The sequence below is a fragment of the Cryphonectria parasitica genome (assembly GCF_011745365.1).
Source record: "Cryphonectria parasitica EP155 unplaced genomic scaffold M406scaffold_1, whole genome shotgun sequence".
Taxonomy (NCBI): Eukaryota; Fungi; Ascomycota; class Sordariomycetes; order Diaporthales; family Cryphonectriaceae; genus Cryphonectria; species Cryphonectria parasitica.
Window position 1 is genome coordinate 5,133,452 of NW_024468909.1, and position 15,070 is coordinate 5,148,521.

Genomic DNA, 15,070 nt, shown 5'->3' on the forward strand with positions numbered 1-15,070 from the left:
AGTAGCAGAAGTAAAGGTACGTCTTTGCAGTAATGGTCCTTCCTTCAATCTCCACGAGCAGCTCCTGACGCAAATCATCACCACTGCCACACCTGCCATTTTACCAGTGAAGGACAAAATGTACGCATCAAACTCGGGACGTCATTGAAAGAAATTCCGTAATAATTTTGATTTTTGTCAAGTGTGCTACCATGGCTTGCACATTCCTGACCCAACGCCGAAACCAATTGTGTCATCAGCCCCGAATGTCAAATCCCATTCCCATCAACAAGAAAAAGTCATCTAGGTCTAGATACCTCTTTCCTTATCCCTTACTCCTTCATGATCTCGAAGAACTCGGGGACAGGGGCCTTGGGCTTGCCCTCCTCAAGCTTCTTCTCGCCCAGCTTCTCCTTCTGGAAGGCAGAGGCGTAAGGGTTCAGGCGCAGCATAACCTGCTTGTTCTTGAGAGGGTTCTTCTTCTGCACACCAGCACGCTTCGTCCGGGCCTCGCCCTTGGGGCCGCGCAGCACGCTCTGGATTTCGGAGCTGTTGATGAGACGGGTCAGGTCGGACTGGGCGACCACGTTGGACGGCAGGAGGAAGTCCTTCTTCAGGGCAGAGGGCTCAGTGGTGGAGCCGTAGACCTTGTCGAGGGCCTTGAAGGCGCTCGAGGTCCAGATGACGAAGCGGCCGAGGTGACCACCGGGGGCCAGCTGGAGCAGGTTCAGGGCGTACACGGAGCTGGTCTCGACGCCGGCAATGTTGCGGAAGCCCTTGACGAGCTCCTTGCCATCAACCTCGGGGTCGTAGATGACGAGGGGTCCGCGACGCTGGCGGTGGCGGCGGCCACGGAGCTTGCCCTTGCCGGCGCGGAGCTTCTTGGAGCCCTTCACCTTCTCGAGATCGGGACCAGCACCGACGGCCTTCAGGAGACCGATGGCGGCGGAGGTCTTGGCGGCAGCGGCACCGTCGAAGGCGGCGGAGTCGATGACCAGAGGAACCTCGGGCACGGACATGATCTGGTGGCCGCGGGCGAGGAGGAGAGAGGGGACGGCGGAGGCAGCAAGAGCGGAAGCGGTAGCGAAACGCCTGTGAAGGAGGAAAACAGCCGTTAGCAAAGAAAATAACCACCATTCAAGCCAGTTTCATGTATAACTCACTTCTGGCCCTGGTTGATCTTGATGTGCCACTTGCGCCAGACCTTGGTGGGAGCGAACATGCGACCGGAACGGCACATGTTACCGAAAGCAGCCTGACCAGCGCGGTGAGTACCACCACCAGAGACACGAGGGATACGGGCGACAGCGCGACCTGTAAAAGTGTTCATGTCAGCGACAGGTTCCTCCCTTTACCCGTTATGCAGAGCTTCGCTTCTTATTCCTGGTTCTTGGCCTGGCCCAGTCCCGCAATGTAATCAATGCTCTTGAGGAAGTATTTTTTTCTCTCTCGTCCCCCGGCTCGTTCGACGCTCAAGGTTCTCCAAGAAAATCTCTCAATCCCCCTCATTCCCGTAGTGTCCCAGCTCTTGCTCCCGTTCCTGAAAATTCTGCAGCAAAAATGGTCGAAAAGGATTGTACTGACCAGTTCCCCAAGACTCGGCAGAGGTCTGGTGACCGGCCTTCTCGCTGACGGCGTAAGGCTGGCGCTTGTTCTTGGCCATTCCCTTGTGGACATCCTGAACGATATCAGGACGGATCGGGGCGGTGAAGACGGCGGGAATCGTGTGGGTGGCTGAGGTGGCCTTGCCATCGGCACCCAGGATCGTGACGGTAGGTCGGGAGGCCATTGTGAAAGATTGCCCTATTCCTCAGGTCGATAGATGTCAGTTTCGGTCGAAGTCTAGAAGCGAGAGAACGGACTGCAGATGAGGAGCAGTCGTGGACAGCAGGAATTGACTGACCTGGGGAGGTTTGTCGGTGGCTTTTTGGGTGATGCTGCCGAGTTAGTTGCTGGTCTCGAGAAGTGGGAACGGGGCGCTCAAGCAGCACAGCAAATTGTGTATTGAAGCGACCAAAAAAATCGTGTGTCTACGCTAGTCCAAACCTGGCGCGGCTAGTGTGGGGCATCACGTGCCCACCCGGGTCTTCACCACTCCCATGTTCCTGAGCCGCTCAAAGCCGCCCCTCCTCTAACTTCGGAGTCAACACCCTGGCGTTTGATGTCCCTCTGTACGACCTCATAGACCCTTTGCGATACGAAATGACTATTTCTGATCCGTAATTCGACATTGTCACTTTCTCAGCGCCGCTACGCGTTGATGAACTCCGCCGTGTAGATGCCTGCCTGTTCGGACTCTATCAACTCACTTTAACTAACGTATGCTAATGCATGCCCGCTCCCCCCCGCCTCAACAAAAAGGCTATGCAGATTTGTTATCAGAGCACGTTTGTGATACATGTGTCTACACTTCAACTCTAGCAGATGCCTAAATACAAGGCTGTACCTAAAAATTGGAGATTGCCCCTCGCGACTACGTGCAATGAAATCTGCTCCATATTTTCATTTGTAAAGGATGTCCGCTTCTCACGTCGCAAAGATTTATTTATGGACAATACGTGGCAAGACTTGGCGCGCCCAATACTTAGACTTGTTAGGGTCGTTGAATAGGAATGGTGTATCTTTGGGATGTCTATTGTACATTATCAATTCAACTCTACACACAACATCATGGGTTCTGCCCTGCCTTTTGTTTCTCCCTCCACTCCCTGAACGAGGGCGAAACTGATTCCCCAGCCTTGGGCTCTTCCTCAGCGCTGTTGTATCCCTCTGTGTTCTTTCCCTCCTCGCTGTTGGTCGTCCGGGGTGACGATGACCCTGTCTCACTCGTTTCTGCTGCCTCTGGGGAACCACTTTCTGAGCCTTGTTCGGGGGATTTGCGTATCTGAGATACACGCCTCACCTCTTCCAGCATTTGTGTCCTATTCTCCCCCTTGCGTCTCGGATCGATCCCCATCTTGCTCAGTGCCGCCCCAATAGGTCTCCCTGGAGCCTGTGGCCTCTCGTATCTGGGCATGACATAGTCCATCGCCACACCCGCGCCCTCAAACACAGTTTGGCTGTCCAGCGGCTCTGGCTGCCCCATGATCCAGACGGGTTGGCCCCGCGTACGAAAGGTCTCCTTTGATCTGAAGTCCCTGCCTTTCTTCGTGTACTTGCGCAGGGCCCCACCAAAGGCAGCAAAACTATCGCCTTTCGGATCCTTCCAATGAGCTGCCTTGCGTCGATTCTGGATCGCACTGTACAACTCTTGTTTCCGGTTTGGATTGGTGACCTCCTCCATAGTGTATTCGACATCCCACGAGTCGTCAGCTTCGAGCTTTTCGGGTCGATCCACATGCTTGCCATTTACTTTATTTCGGATTGTCAAGACCATGCCGAAGAGCGGTTTCTCCGCTGCTTTGGGGGTCTTATCTTCCGTCAAAGTCTCTGCTGAGTCGCCTGGTTTTGGGACCGATGTATCTCCGTCCTGGATTACTGAAGTTTCCCCGGGCTTGGGCATCATGTCGGAAAGAATGCTCCTGAAGAGGTCAAGTTTAGCTGAATCTTCAGATAGCTCTTGGGTGTCTCTTGCAGTGGAAGTTTTGGACCCAACACGCGTGGTCATCTTGACAATCAGGTCGACAAGTTCGGCAGACGGTCTGACATCGGCATCCTTTTCTGCATCTTCCGCGTCAGTGGTGTCCTCTACTGCAGGTGATGGGCCTTCCGGGACGTCGGCATCCACTGATGATTGCACGTTATCCTCGCTCGAGGTTTTGGCCAGCTGTTCTGGCTCCTGATCTGCAGCCTTCGCCGGTTCAAGTGAGCCGCTCCATGATGGTTCTGTTGAAGCACTGGCCTGTGTGGGGGTTTCGGCTTTTTGCGTCGTTGATGAACCGAACAAGCTAGACAGGAAGCCGAAGGCCGACCTCTTGGGTGCAGGAGGCTCGACAGCCAGTGTTTCGGAAGCGGTAGTTTGCTGTACAGGCTCGCTATCGGCACGCTCCTCAGAAGCCTCGGCTGCCTTCTTCTCAGTCTCGACCGACTCTGAGAGAGGCTCATCATTCCTCTCGATCGCTCCTGAGTCATCGTCCTTGGCATGCTCCGCGTCCACGTCCACGATCAAATTGAGAAGGGACTCGACGGTATGCTGTGCCTCCTCAGAGGATCTGGCGCGCAATAACCCACTCTGGTTCAGCGCTTCCTCAATGGCCTCACGGATGGCCGAGATGCCCTGGGCATCATTGTCCATAGTTCTCTCAACGACATCCATCATATCTTCCCACACTTCCTCGCTGTGTTCCTCTTCGACACCCTCAGCTTCCTTATCTTCTTCAGTGTCCTGCTCTTGGACTTCAGCTTCTTCTTCGACGGTATCTTCTGGCTCCGCGGCGGCCTCTTCCTCTCCTGCACTAGTAGCTTCTGCATCCTCCCTGATGGGCGGCATGCCAAGAACTTGCTCACGGAATTGATCAACGTCTTCCTTCTTCCTCTCTTGTATCTCCTTGATCATTTCCTCGGTGACAGGCTCGGCAAAGAAGTACATGAATGGCACTGACTGAGAGGGTCTGGTCTCGACGAAAATCCGAAGAGATTGCTCCGGAAATCTGGCCGTTGCTTCATTGAGGAGCCTATTCCACAGCTTGAGACTTGCCGTGAATTCTCTGTCTCCCAGTTCCTTGTTCATCGTTCCGTGCATAGACTGGTCCATCTCCTCGAGTGGGATGTACTGGAAGCCGAATATGCGCTCAGTATTGTGATACGCCACGAAAATGCCATCCATGCGACCCATGCGAACCTGTAGTGAGTACTTGAGAAACGCAGACCGCATCATATCGTGATATTCCCGTTCAAAAGACTGCCACTGCCCAAAGCGTTGCCGGATCTCGTAGCCAACGCCTTTGGTGTAGTTGCGTGCGTCCATGCGGATACTAACGACAGCCCTAGTCTTCAAGTCAAAGACACCGGTGCCGGGAAGACGAGGGTCGTACGCATCAAGTTGAGATCGCATCATGAAATCACCATACGTGGTATAGTGGTACGATTCGTCCTGGTCTCGTTCTTCCTCGGTCAGCTGGTGGGAGTTGCTCCGCCGGTACTTTTCGAACTCATCCTTGGGAACAGTCAGGAGCTTTTCCATGGACTTTCCTAGCATGCTGAGTATTGTATCAGAGTCCCACTGCTTGTCTGCGTCGATAGCATAAGCACCATCTTTGTAATTCAGAAATGTCGCTGCCGGTGCCCTCTGAATTGCGGCAAAGTTGTCAAGTTGGACATTGTATTCTTTAGACAAGCGAGACGTGTCGATGCGCCGCCAACGTGAGAGAAGGTAGTGGAAATGTGCCATAGTTGAGGTCATGCTGGACGTTGATCCAGTGTATTTCTTTTTATATTTTCTCGTAATCTCCATGAGAAGCGTATCCTTCGACGACGTGATGTATTCCTTCAGCGCATCGAAATCAAACTGATCAACGGGCATGATCTTTGCGAGATATGGATCGAAGTTCCACACCCTCGTCCTCGGATCCTGAAGAGTGTAAACACCCTCATTGAACAGGACCCGGTCCAGACCGTATTGAATGAGCGGGACCCGCGCGGTGTCTGCTTTGATGGGGTGTAAGGCTTTGGCTGATTCTGGGTGAAGTGTCTCGATCGTCCTGGGCGTCGAGCTGTCCGCCTTCTTCTTGGACTCGTTAGATGTTTCTTTCTCCTTCTCGGTGACCTTGCGAACTACAGCACCGCTGTCACCCTTCGTGCTAGCAACCACGGCGGCAATGTTCTGCGATACTGCATCATGGACATCCGGACTCTCTGAAGAGGCCGCCTTCCCTTTCTTCTTGGACGCCGGTATTGCTGGATCTGTCTCAGCTTGTGCTCGCTTTTTCTTCTTTGACTGCTCCTCCCTAGCCTCTTTGGCTGGGGCCTTCTTCGGAGCCGAAGACTTGGCAGAGGACATATCTTCAGCTGACTCTTTCTTTGGTTTGTTTGCCTGAGCCCTATGTTCGGCCTGGATGGTAAGAGCACTCTTGAGAACGTCCAGTGTGCCGGTCAGAATCTTCCTCTGTCTCGAGTCGAGCTGCAGCTCGCCACTATTCATTGGCGCGAATTGTGACCTGAGGGACTGCTTTCCGCTGTCATCTTTTGCCTGGCCTTCTTTCTCTTGTAAGGAATACCTCAGCGGGTTTTCCTTGAAGTCCTTCAACACGGCCAGTGCCTCCTTCATCACATCGATCGAAGTGTCGTGCTGCGGCGCACGCTGACTCGGTCTTGCTGGCTTCTTCTTTTGCTTCTTCTTATTCTGGGCGCTAGCTCTCTGCTCTTTGGCGGAGGAGGCTTTGGTCTTATTAGGGCTCGCAGATTTCGCGTCCGGGCTGGGAGGAACTTTCGTGGTGATTTTGTTGTCGTTGGTGCCCTTTTTGCCCGCACTATTCTTATTCTTCGACCCCTTCGGTTCAGCTGTGTCCTCGGCCTCATTCACATTGTCGCCAGATGCCCCGTCGCCTTCGTTCGTAGAGTTAGTCGCATAGCTCCGAGCCAAGGCAGTTGCCCTGCTGCAGCCAGTGCGAGTGCTCTGGGTGACATGAGCATAGCTCGGCAGGCAGATGCAGTTCTTTCGGATGCTTCGAGAGCCATGAAGTCTTAGGGCGAGCATCTTTTACACTCGATTGACGAGCAAGACCATGGGAACAGCCTCGAGTGTGGCAGGTTGCATCATAGAAAAATGTAATGGAAAATTTCCCCCAAGTACAATACGCGCTACGATAAGATAACGAAAACATTTTTGGGGGTCGCGCCACTGCAGGGGTTCCATCTCGACCACGTAAATGACCCGGTACCCATCCCTGCCCAAAGCTATAGCAAATAGGTAAGGTTGGGACCCAAAAGCCCTTGATAATCCAAGAAGACACAAAGGAGAATGAGAAAGACACATTGAGGATTAGCTAGATTATGAGAGGTAAATACCAGGCATGTCTGGGCATTGTGGATCTTAAACTTGTTGATTAAGGAATAACAATTTCCAGTATTAGACCAAAGGCTTCTGTAGGCGATGCAGCCTTTATTCACATTGCTGGAGTTTCATGCCCTGATCATGACCAAATGCATATACCGGGCGCCATTCCCAAAGCCAGTGCCAGAGTCGACAACAAAGGGGTATCCCAAACCCAAGCCAAGCGTAGAAAATCATTCACCTTGAACATAATGAGCAAAACGCCGATACCCATGCCACACATAAGAAGGTCCCTTGCCGATAAGAAACGAAGTCGAGTTTCTAAACACCCTGAGGCTTCACAAAAGCCTCATTAGCGTGCGCCGTCCCATCAGCCCTCAGTCGTTCCGCCTCTTCCACCTGTCCCTGCATCTCCTCAGTCTGAGCCAGCATTCCCTCGCCCACGCTCATCCACAGCAAATTACCCGCTTTGGCAGCCTGCGCCTTGCCCGCCTTGGCCGACTTGACCGCCTGGTCCCCCACAACACTCTCAAACAAGCAGGACCGCATCAGGTTCAGCGCCACACTCAGAAGCTGGGTGTTGTTAGCTGCCTGTGCAAACTTGAGTCCTGTGGATATGTGGCGCTTCACGGTCTGAATGGACTGTGGCGGGTCTGTTTCGATTGAGGCCGCGACAAGGTTGAACGCGGTACGGATGTCGATGTCTGGATGGTCTGCACAGTGAGGTCGAACCTTTTCGAGAAGCTCCGTCGTCTGCTGATCGTCCCGTCTCGAGGGTTTCTGCATGATCCATATACGGTTGAGGGCTGCGAGGAGTGCCATCTCGGACGGCGCTGTTCCCGTGCTGCCAGGTGACGCGTTGCTCGGCTCTGCGATGTCGAAGCGCGCATCGCTGAAGATCTCGTCTGCCTTGCCAAGGTCTCCCGTGCCTTGATAATAAGCCCCCTTCACATACAAAACCAGCAGATTAAGGCGTTCGGCTCTCGGTTTCGGTCTTAATGCCTCAATCTTTTGGATGCAGTCTTGTACTTTGGCCCAGTGGGTGCGAGTGGCCGAGATCAGAGCAGTGAGCGTATGAATGTAACAGCCAACCTCGGAGCGCCATTTAGCCTGCTCGATTGCCATTGGCAGCGAATGAGCGGCCGGCCTGACAAGCCCACTCTCTGTACGATAATCAGCAAAAGAGACGGACAAACAGCACACATGACATGGAAACGCACTTCTTGCTAGCATGTTCAAGGCTTCCGTCCAATACTCAAGAAGCTTTTCGTTCTTGGATCCATGGTACAGAAGCGCCAGGCCGCTCAAGACGTATCTTAAAAGCACATTAGTTGGCGGTATGACCACTGGACGCCTGTGAGACTCACGCTAGGACGAACGCATGGACCTTGGTCACAAAAGACATCACAATATAGTTGAACTCGCTGCCGGGTCGGATGATAGTCTTGGTATCATCCGTGACTGTCGAACTCGAGTTCGGCTGCCTCTTCAGCGGCAGCAGTAACTCATCGCGCATCTGATCCCAGTCAGAGGTCTGAACAAGCTCATCCATACGGAATTGCAGAGCTTTGAGCTTCTGCATGGCCACCTGCGGAGCCTTTTGCTGCAGGCTGCAGGCCATGTCCAAGAGGAGGGTCAAGACCTCGATCTGTGGAATATGAACAGACGGATCCAACTGGTGCCTCGCTGCCTGCGCAATACATGTCTGGACGCGTACTATGGAGTCTTCCTTGCGGGACTTGAGATGATCGATACCTTCCAGAAGGGAGGTCAGAACTGCGATGGCATGATCGCCACGATGCGTCGCAAGAGACGTGATGTTGCGTAGGTTCTCCATGGCATGAGTGTCTGCTGGGTTGCCAGACTGAAGGTGAAATGACGCTCTGAGGAAGCGAAATGCGTAGACCCAGTCCACCGCTTTGTATGTCGTTGCCTCTGATATATTTTTGTCTAACGCGACCAGTGCTGCCTTGCGATTTCTCCTGTGGAGGACCTTGAGAAGCTGGAACTGCATACAGTACTTCAAATCTGTAAGGCGCGTCTTGTCACAAACAGCGATTCCCTTGGTTAACGCCACCTCTGCTTCCGTGAGATTGTCTGTCTCCTCACTCAGTATGGTCGCATATCTCAACCGAATATTCGCCTCGGCACGCGCGGGAAGTTTGTTCAGCGCCAGGGCGGCCTCGAGACAGCCCAGACCAGTCGCAATGAGCTTGTAGTATTCATTCATGGCCGCCTGATCTAACGATGTCGCAAGGTCCTGTACAGCCGAGTGAGCAGCCCGGAAACAGTCGTCTGCGACGCATGTCAAGACTGCGGGTGTGTCGAAGTGCTGACTTGGACTGTGTGCGTGTGATACACTCGGCGACTTTGTGGCACTGGGTGCTGCAGGCATCGACTTTCTGGGTGGTGCTTCCATCTTCAACATAAGCTGACTTGGGTCGATCACGTCTGATGCCGACCTTTGCATCTGTGCCGGTGCCTCCGGAGTCTGAGTCTGTTGCAACTTGCTGGGGTCAATTGCGTCGAAAGCCGGTGGTTGTGCTTCGGGCAGAGCCGGTACATGCGGCTGAGGTTGCGGTTGCTGTAGGGAACTAGGATTGATCGCATCAGGGACAGATTGTTGTGGTTCGGTTGCTGTCATGTACGACTGACTACTGTGGTGAAGCTGCGTAGGGTCGATGGAAGTGCGTTCGGAGTTCTGGGGCTGAGGCGATTGGCTGGAAAAGTCGGTTTGAAGCTGTGTGGTTTCCATGGAGGTCGAAGGACGTCGTTGTGATTGAGGTGACGGTACCCGGGTCTGGCCTTGTCGAAGCTGGTTTGGATCGACTGAAGTATACGCATGATGTTGTCCTTCCTGCGACGGTACATGAGCTTGGCTCTTTTGAAGCTGGTTTGGGTCAATCGAGGAATATGCAGTTTGCTGTATCTCAGACGATGATAGATGAGCCTGGCTCCTTCGAAGCTGGTTCGGGTCGACCGAGGGATGCGCGTTACGCTGTAATTCGGGAGACGGTACGTGGGTCTGAACTCTGCGAAGCTGGTTTGGGTTTATCGAGGGATGCGCATTAAGTTGTGGTTCAGGTGATGGCACATGAGTCTGGGTGTTTCGAAGCTTATTCGGATCGATCGAGGGGCGCACGTTATGTTGTACTTCGGGCGAAGGCACATGAGTCTGGGGGTTTCGAAGCTGGTTCGGATCGATCGAGGGCTGGGCACTGTGTTGTAGCTGCGGTGAGGATATATGAGTCTGGGGGGTTCGAAACTGATTCGGCTCGATCGGGAGATTCGTAGTATGCTGTGCCTGTGGTGAAGGTATATACGCCTGTCGCTGAAGTTGGTTGGGATTGACAGAAGGAGAGGTGCGGTACTGTAGTTGAGGGGACGAGGCCTGAGACTGGCTTCGGTGAAGCGGGTTGGGGCTCATCGCCTGCAGAGGCCGACTCTGGGCCTGGGGTGACATTGAGTGAGGCTGGCTTTGGTGAAACTGCTGGGACTTGATCATATGGGGGACGTGATGCTGCTGCTGTTGAGGTGATGGAATCGTTGGCCTTGCTTGCTGCGGAAGCGGGAATCGTGGCTGTAGAGGCTGAGGTACAGGCGGCTGTTGACGTTGCACATGTTGTTGTGGGTTCCCTTGCGCCATCATATCTGGTCTCGGAGACGGTATTGATTGTTGCATCTGCTGCGGTGAGGGTATCGTAACCTGTTGAGGGTATGACTGGTTGGGTCGAGGGTAGTTCTGTGGGGCCATGTACTGAGCAGAAGGCACAGGCACATGGTGTGCATAAGGGCTGTTGTTATATATTTGCTGCTGTTGATGAAGTTGTTGTTGCTGCTGTTGTTGCTGGTGGTGGTGGTGGTGGTGGTGTTGGTGCTGCTGCTGCTGCTGCTGCTGCTGCTGCTGCTGTTGTGGTTGGTAGCTGTGCGCGGGCTGCTGATGCTGCTGTGGATGTGCATAGTGAGGCATCTGCTGCATTTGGTGGTTGGGTTGAGGCATGTACTGGCCGTTGGGTTGGTACTGCTGGTTGCCCATGAAGGCCATCGAATTGCCCTGATCATACTGCTGCTGGTACCCAGGCTGCTGCGACATCTGAGGGAGGCCATTGAAGGTCTGCCTCGGAGGCTGCGAGCCCCAATTGTTGTTGTTCATGTTGTCGACATTTGGCGCTGAGGAGAATCACCCGAGATCTCCTCTAGACCTCCACAATGGGCCGTAGTGATCAATTTGAACTTTTGATTTGAAACATATAGTATTATAGGATTTCGACCAATGTCATGATCTTGTCTTTATTGTATGCGACCTAGTGGGTAGGCAGGCTTGTCGTCGTCATTACACTGCAAAATGCTGAAGGGACGTTGGGTTGTCAAGTGATGTTGGTCCGTGCACAAAGCAGGGGTCTTAATAAGGTTAAGGAGGCTCAACTCGACATGCAGGGACTTTGAGTTGGAGTAATATCCATCTATTACCGGATATCTCACCAGCGTTGTCTTACAAAAACCTTTTGACGTTTAGGTAAAGCTTCTTGGCAATGATTTAATTCAGCTTCCTTCCTTTCCCATTGACGTCTTGTAGCCTATATTCCCTGTTGCATCCTCGTTCATGTAGTCAGATAATAAGATACCAGCACGAAACGGACCTTCCTTTTCTTTCGCCTTTTTCAGAGTCCTTGCGTGCTTATGTACTCCGCCCATTTAAACATCCAGTGTTAGCAACACGCAGACGCAGTATATTTACAAAATAGGCTTGAGAGGTTGAGCACCTGACAACGCCGCCATGATACAGCATCAAAAAGATTCCGTAGTTGCACTCTCAAGCCTTCGCGACCGAATTCTCAACTTCTTGATGATTTCAGGCTAGCCCCTAACCCTAAAGGTCGAGTCGGAGTCTCCGGAGCAAACCAATCCCGGTGCCTCGGTATCTCTCTTGTCGAGGCCCCAGCGTCCGACCACTTGAGCCTGGCAATGCAAAACTCGATTCATAGACCTCTTTAACCACTTTTCCTCGCCCTCGTCATCTTTCAGTGTCAATACTTTGAACGTTACCAATGGACTGGTTTGGTCACGCCAAGATAAAATTCACCAACCATGTCTCGCCGCTGTCCCTGCGGTCCAAGGACGGCAGCCAGACTGATCTCTTGAAGGTCTGCGAGAAGTCGACACCACCATGTCAGCTCAATCCGTTACTCTTCAACGGGCACCTGCAAACGATGTGGACAGCCGTCGGCAAGGCTGCACCACACATCTACTACAGGAGGCAGATCTTCGAGTCAAACCATGCCAACTACACCGGAACTTTCGCTGTGGATTTCACAATGCCGGCACATCAAGACCATGATGACAAGCTGCCGCCGAGAACGGCATATTTCAAGGATGGGCACTTCGAGGCCATGGGCTCTGACGACAGCCGCCCTATGCTGATCGTCTTACACGGACTCTCTGGTGGATCGTATGAGATCTACTTGCGTCACTGCATCGCACCCCTAGTGCTGGACAACGGCGGCTGGGATTCCTGCGTGGTGAACGCCAGAGGATGTGCCAACTCGGAGGTCACGAGCGGAGTGTTGTTCAATGCCCGGGCGACATGGGACGTGAGACAAGTCGTGAGGTGGGCGAAGAAGACGTTTCCTAATCGACCGCTCTTTGGCTTGGGCTTCTCGCTGGGTGCCAATATCATGACCAACGTAAGCGAATCGTCGACTATGATCATCTGGAACTGGTATTGACATACACTTAGTTTGTAGGCGAAGAGGGCTCCGACTGCCTCCTGAGCGCGGCAGTCGTTGTCGGCAATCCCTTCAATCTAGAGGTGGCCAACGTCCAACTACAGAATTCTCTACTTGGCAAGGAGGTGTACCAGAGGGTCATGGGAGGATCATGTCGAGAGGTGAGATTTCTTTTTCTTCTTCGTGTTGTTGTTGTTGATTGGGGGGGGGGGGGGGATTCTCTCCCGACGCATGCTGCCATCTCTAGCTAACACGAAAACCAGCTCGTACTCCGCCACAAGGACTCGATATCTAAGTTCACGAAGCTAGATTTCGAAGCCATCCAGAAGGTGACTTATCTGTTCGAATTTGACAGGGAGGTTCAGTAAGTATCGACTTTTCTACCTCTGGGAAACATGCATGCTAATAACAACTAAGAACCGTCTGCTGGGGTTACCCTACCGAGAACGCATACTACCGCGATGCGTCCTCAAGCGACTCTGTTTTGGCCATTCGGATTCCCTACCTTGCTATTCAGGCTGCAGATGACCCAGTATGCTCCCTCCCTGTTCCCCAGATGTCCTCCTCTGCAATGGCACTGACAGATAGTAGATTGCTGTCGAGGCTGCGGTTCCATACGAGGAATTCAAAGTCAACCCCTACACTGTTTGCTTGACAACTTCTCTAGGAGGTCATTTAGCCTATTTTGAGGCTGGTGGCGGGCGATGGCACGCCAAACCGGTATGCTATCTATTATTTCAGGCATGGTAGGCAATGCTAATATTCGGGATACAGGTAGCGAACTTTCTCAGAAACATGGCAAATATCGTCGACCTCAAATCCATCAACCACCAAGCAAATGGTGACACCGTCCTAGAGCCCCAATATAACTCGAAGTTCGATCCCATACGGCGTAAGATGCAAGTCGACATTGCGGAATAGATCATTGACCAATATGTTAGAGATTTAAGCGCACAGGAGTCTTGGGTGCATGGGCAAGTAATTTGACGTTAGATAATACAACTAGAAAAAGCAAAAGACCGTAGACGACTCCTTAGACAGCAAGATAGAGAGGGAGGGCACTGGAGTCTGGGTATCTGATTTGATTATAGGTATACGACGAACGCAAACATTTCTGTGCGGATCCTCCCATTGCTCGCGGGCCAATCGCGGAGCGTAAGTCGTCTCCGAAAGTGCAGCTTGTGACCACCCATCTAGAACCTGGATTGCAATTTTGCCCGAGGGCGGTCCCGATGAAGACGGCGCCACCTCATGAGATGCTCCAGCCTGGGACGGTGTGGTTCAGTGCAAGCAATTCCAAAGCTGCGAATCACTCGCATCTTAGCCTCTGCGATATAGCTCCGTGCCCATCCTCGTCGCATAAATGTATGTCTGTGGAAAATCCTCTAACCCTTTGACCTGTGAAGTACTTTTTTAGTTTTGTATCCGCCCGTCCGCAACTCCAAAGAACGCCGTGCAATGCATCAGAACACCTCCACCTTTTGCGTGTCTCTTCTTTGCTATCAGTCTGCAAACGAGACCTTCTTCTTCTTCTTTGCCTTGGTTGCCTTGGTGCCTTCGAGCTCGGCACGTTTCATCGTCTTGTCGTCGGCATCGTCGTCGGTAGGCCTGGCCGGTCTCTTTCTCTTCTTGCGGAGCGAGTCCTTCGTCTCGTCGAACTTGGCCTTGCGCTCAGCCTCTTTCTTCTCGGCCTCGACCTTCCTTGCTTCGCGAATTGCCTCCATGTGGCGCGCCTTCATCATCTTGGACTCGATCTGGCCCTCCTTCTCGGCCTGGACCATGGAGAGGATGGTGGTCATGCTCTCCTGCACACACACACAAGCAAAGCATGCATCAGCAACGCAACTTTTATACGAGGCGCACTCTTTCCTGGGCAGAGGGCTAGAAGTGGAGGCCATAACATACCCGATCATCAACGAACACCTTGCCCTTCTTCTTCCCCTTGGGCTTCTCCACCCCGATTGGCGTCACCATGTTCAGCTCCGGGATCCCCAGCTCCTTCTCAGTGTACACCCTCTTCCTGCGCTTCTTCTGCAGCTCTTTGCTAAGCTGGCCAGGCTTGACGGCAGGCTTGTGGCCATCCTTGGTTCTCTTCGCCTTTACGACGGGGTCGTTCTCGGGCCGTTTTGCGGATTTACTGTTCTTAATGCCCGAGTTCTTGGCCGCGTGCTTGTTCTTGACCGTCTTGGTCTTCGAGGCGCCCATCTTGATGGCTTGTTCGTTTTCGAGGCTGGGTAGTGTGGCGCGAAAAGTCTCGCGCGTGTTCGCTGCGATGGGTTTTGCAGGTCAACTCTGTCGCAACTTTTTTGGCGGGCCGGGATATCGATTTGGGGCTGGCGCTTGATATCAACCCTTATCAACCCTGGGTCTCCTGGGGTCATGCTTTGGTGGCCCAAAGGGAAAGATCATTAGTGTACTTGATTATTTCGTGCCT

General features: G+C 53.0%; 5 protein-coding genes across 5 annotated transcripts; 1 reads left to right on the forward strand and 4 right to left on the reverse strand.

The window, feature by feature from the left end:
* Positions 1–146: 146 nt before the first annotated feature.
* Positions 147–1,911, reverse strand: M406DRAFT_354540 (putative 60S ribosomal protein L4). The gene is made up of 4 exons (XM_040922948.1): positions 1,883–1,911; positions 1,564–1,782; positions 1,143–1,293; positions 147–1,071 (listed from the first exon to the last, which is right to left on the reverse strand). The coding sequence occupies exons 2-4, from the start codon at positions 1,766–1,768 to the stop codon at positions 312–314; spliced, it is 1,116 nt and encodes a 371-aa protein (XP_040781727.1). The 5' UTR covers positions 1,769–1,782; positions 1,883–1,911; the 3' UTR covers positions 147–311.
* A 1,186-nt stretch (positions 1,912–3,097) lies between these two features.
* M406DRAFT_22057 (uncharacterized protein) lies at positions 3,098–5,560 on the reverse strand (the record flags this gene model as incomplete). Its single annotated transcript, XM_040915568.1, has 3 exons — positions 3,098–3,370; positions 3,626–3,837; positions 4,375–5,560. Coding segments are annotated over 3 exons (1,671 nt in total), but the record flags the coding sequence as incomplete, so codon positions are not given.
* Positions 5,561–6,893: 1,333 nt separating this feature from the next.
* Positions 6,894–10,877, reverse strand: M406DRAFT_272037 (uncharacterized protein). The gene is made up of 4 exons (XM_040918135.1): positions 10,297–10,877; positions 8,278–9,270; positions 8,127–8,225; positions 6,894–8,057 (listed from the first exon to the last, which is right to left on the reverse strand). The coding sequence occupies exons 1-4, from the start codon at positions 10,662–10,664 to the stop codon at positions 7,232–7,234; spliced, it is 2,286 nt and encodes a 761-aa protein (XP_040781729.1). The 5' UTR covers positions 10,665–10,877; the 3' UTR covers positions 6,894–7,231.
* A 1,081-nt stretch (positions 10,878–11,958) lies between these two features.
* Positions 11,959–13,758, forward strand: M406DRAFT_272040 (AB-hydrolase YheT; the record flags this gene model as incomplete). Its single annotated transcript, XM_040918136.1, has 6 exons — positions 11,959–12,594; positions 12,648–12,797; positions 12,900–13,000; positions 13,054–13,168; positions 13,228–13,356; positions 13,411–13,758. The coding sequence occupies 6 exons, from the start codon at positions 11,959–11,961 to the stop codon at positions 13,555–13,557; spliced, it is 1,278 nt and encodes a 425-aa protein (XP_040781730.1). The 3' UTR covers positions 13,558–13,758.
* Positions 13,759–14,084: 326 nt separating this feature from the next.
* On the reverse strand, positions 14,085–14,905 carry M406DRAFT_285530 (uncharacterized protein). Its single transcript, XM_040918620.1, has 2 exons — positions 14,542–14,905; positions 14,085–14,441 (listed from the first exon to the last, which is right to left on the reverse strand). Exons 1-2 carry the CDS (start codon positions 14,839–14,841, stop codon positions 14,139–14,141), a joined length of 603 nt encoding a protein of 200 aa, XP_040781731.1. The 5' UTR covers positions 14,842–14,905; the 3' UTR covers positions 14,085–14,138.
* Between the last annotated feature and the right edge of the window lie 165 nt (positions 14,906–15,070).

Bases quoted from the DNA above. Each gene is read 5' to 3' on its own strand.
- M406DRAFT_354540 (XM_040922948.1), bottom strand. From the start codon at position 1,768: ATGGCCTCCCGACCTACCGTCACGATCCTGGGTGCCGATGGCAAGGCC. The intron at 1,294-1,563 runs GTCAGTACAATC...ACACTTTTACAG, and splicing joins TGCCGAGTCTTGGGGAACTG to GTCGCGCTGTCGCCCGTATC. The intron at 1,072-1,142 runs GTGAGTTATACA...CCTCCTTCACAG, and splicing joins AAGATCAACCAGGGCCAGAA to GCGTTTCGCTACCGCTTCCG.
- M406DRAFT_272037 (XM_040918135.1), bottom strand. From the start codon at position 10,664: ATGGCCCCACAGAACTACCCTCGACCCAACCAGTCATACCCTCAACAG. The intron at 8,226-8,277 runs GTGAGTCTCACA...TGTGCTTTTAAG, and splicing joins GTCCATGCGTTCGTCCTAGC to ATACGTCTTGAGCGGCCTGG. The intron at 8,058-8,126 runs GTTTCCATGTCA...TGGGCTTGTCAG, and splicing joins AACATGCTAGCAAGAAGTGC to GCCGGCCGCTCATTCGCTGC.
- M406DRAFT_285530 (XM_040918620.1), bottom strand. From the start codon at position 14,841: ATGGGCGCCTCGAAGACCAAGACGGTCAAGAACAAGCACGCGGCCAAG. The intron at 14,442-14,541 runs GTATGTTATGGC...GTGTGTGTGCAG, and splicing joins AGGTGTTCGTTGATGATCGG to GAGAGCATGACCACCATCCT.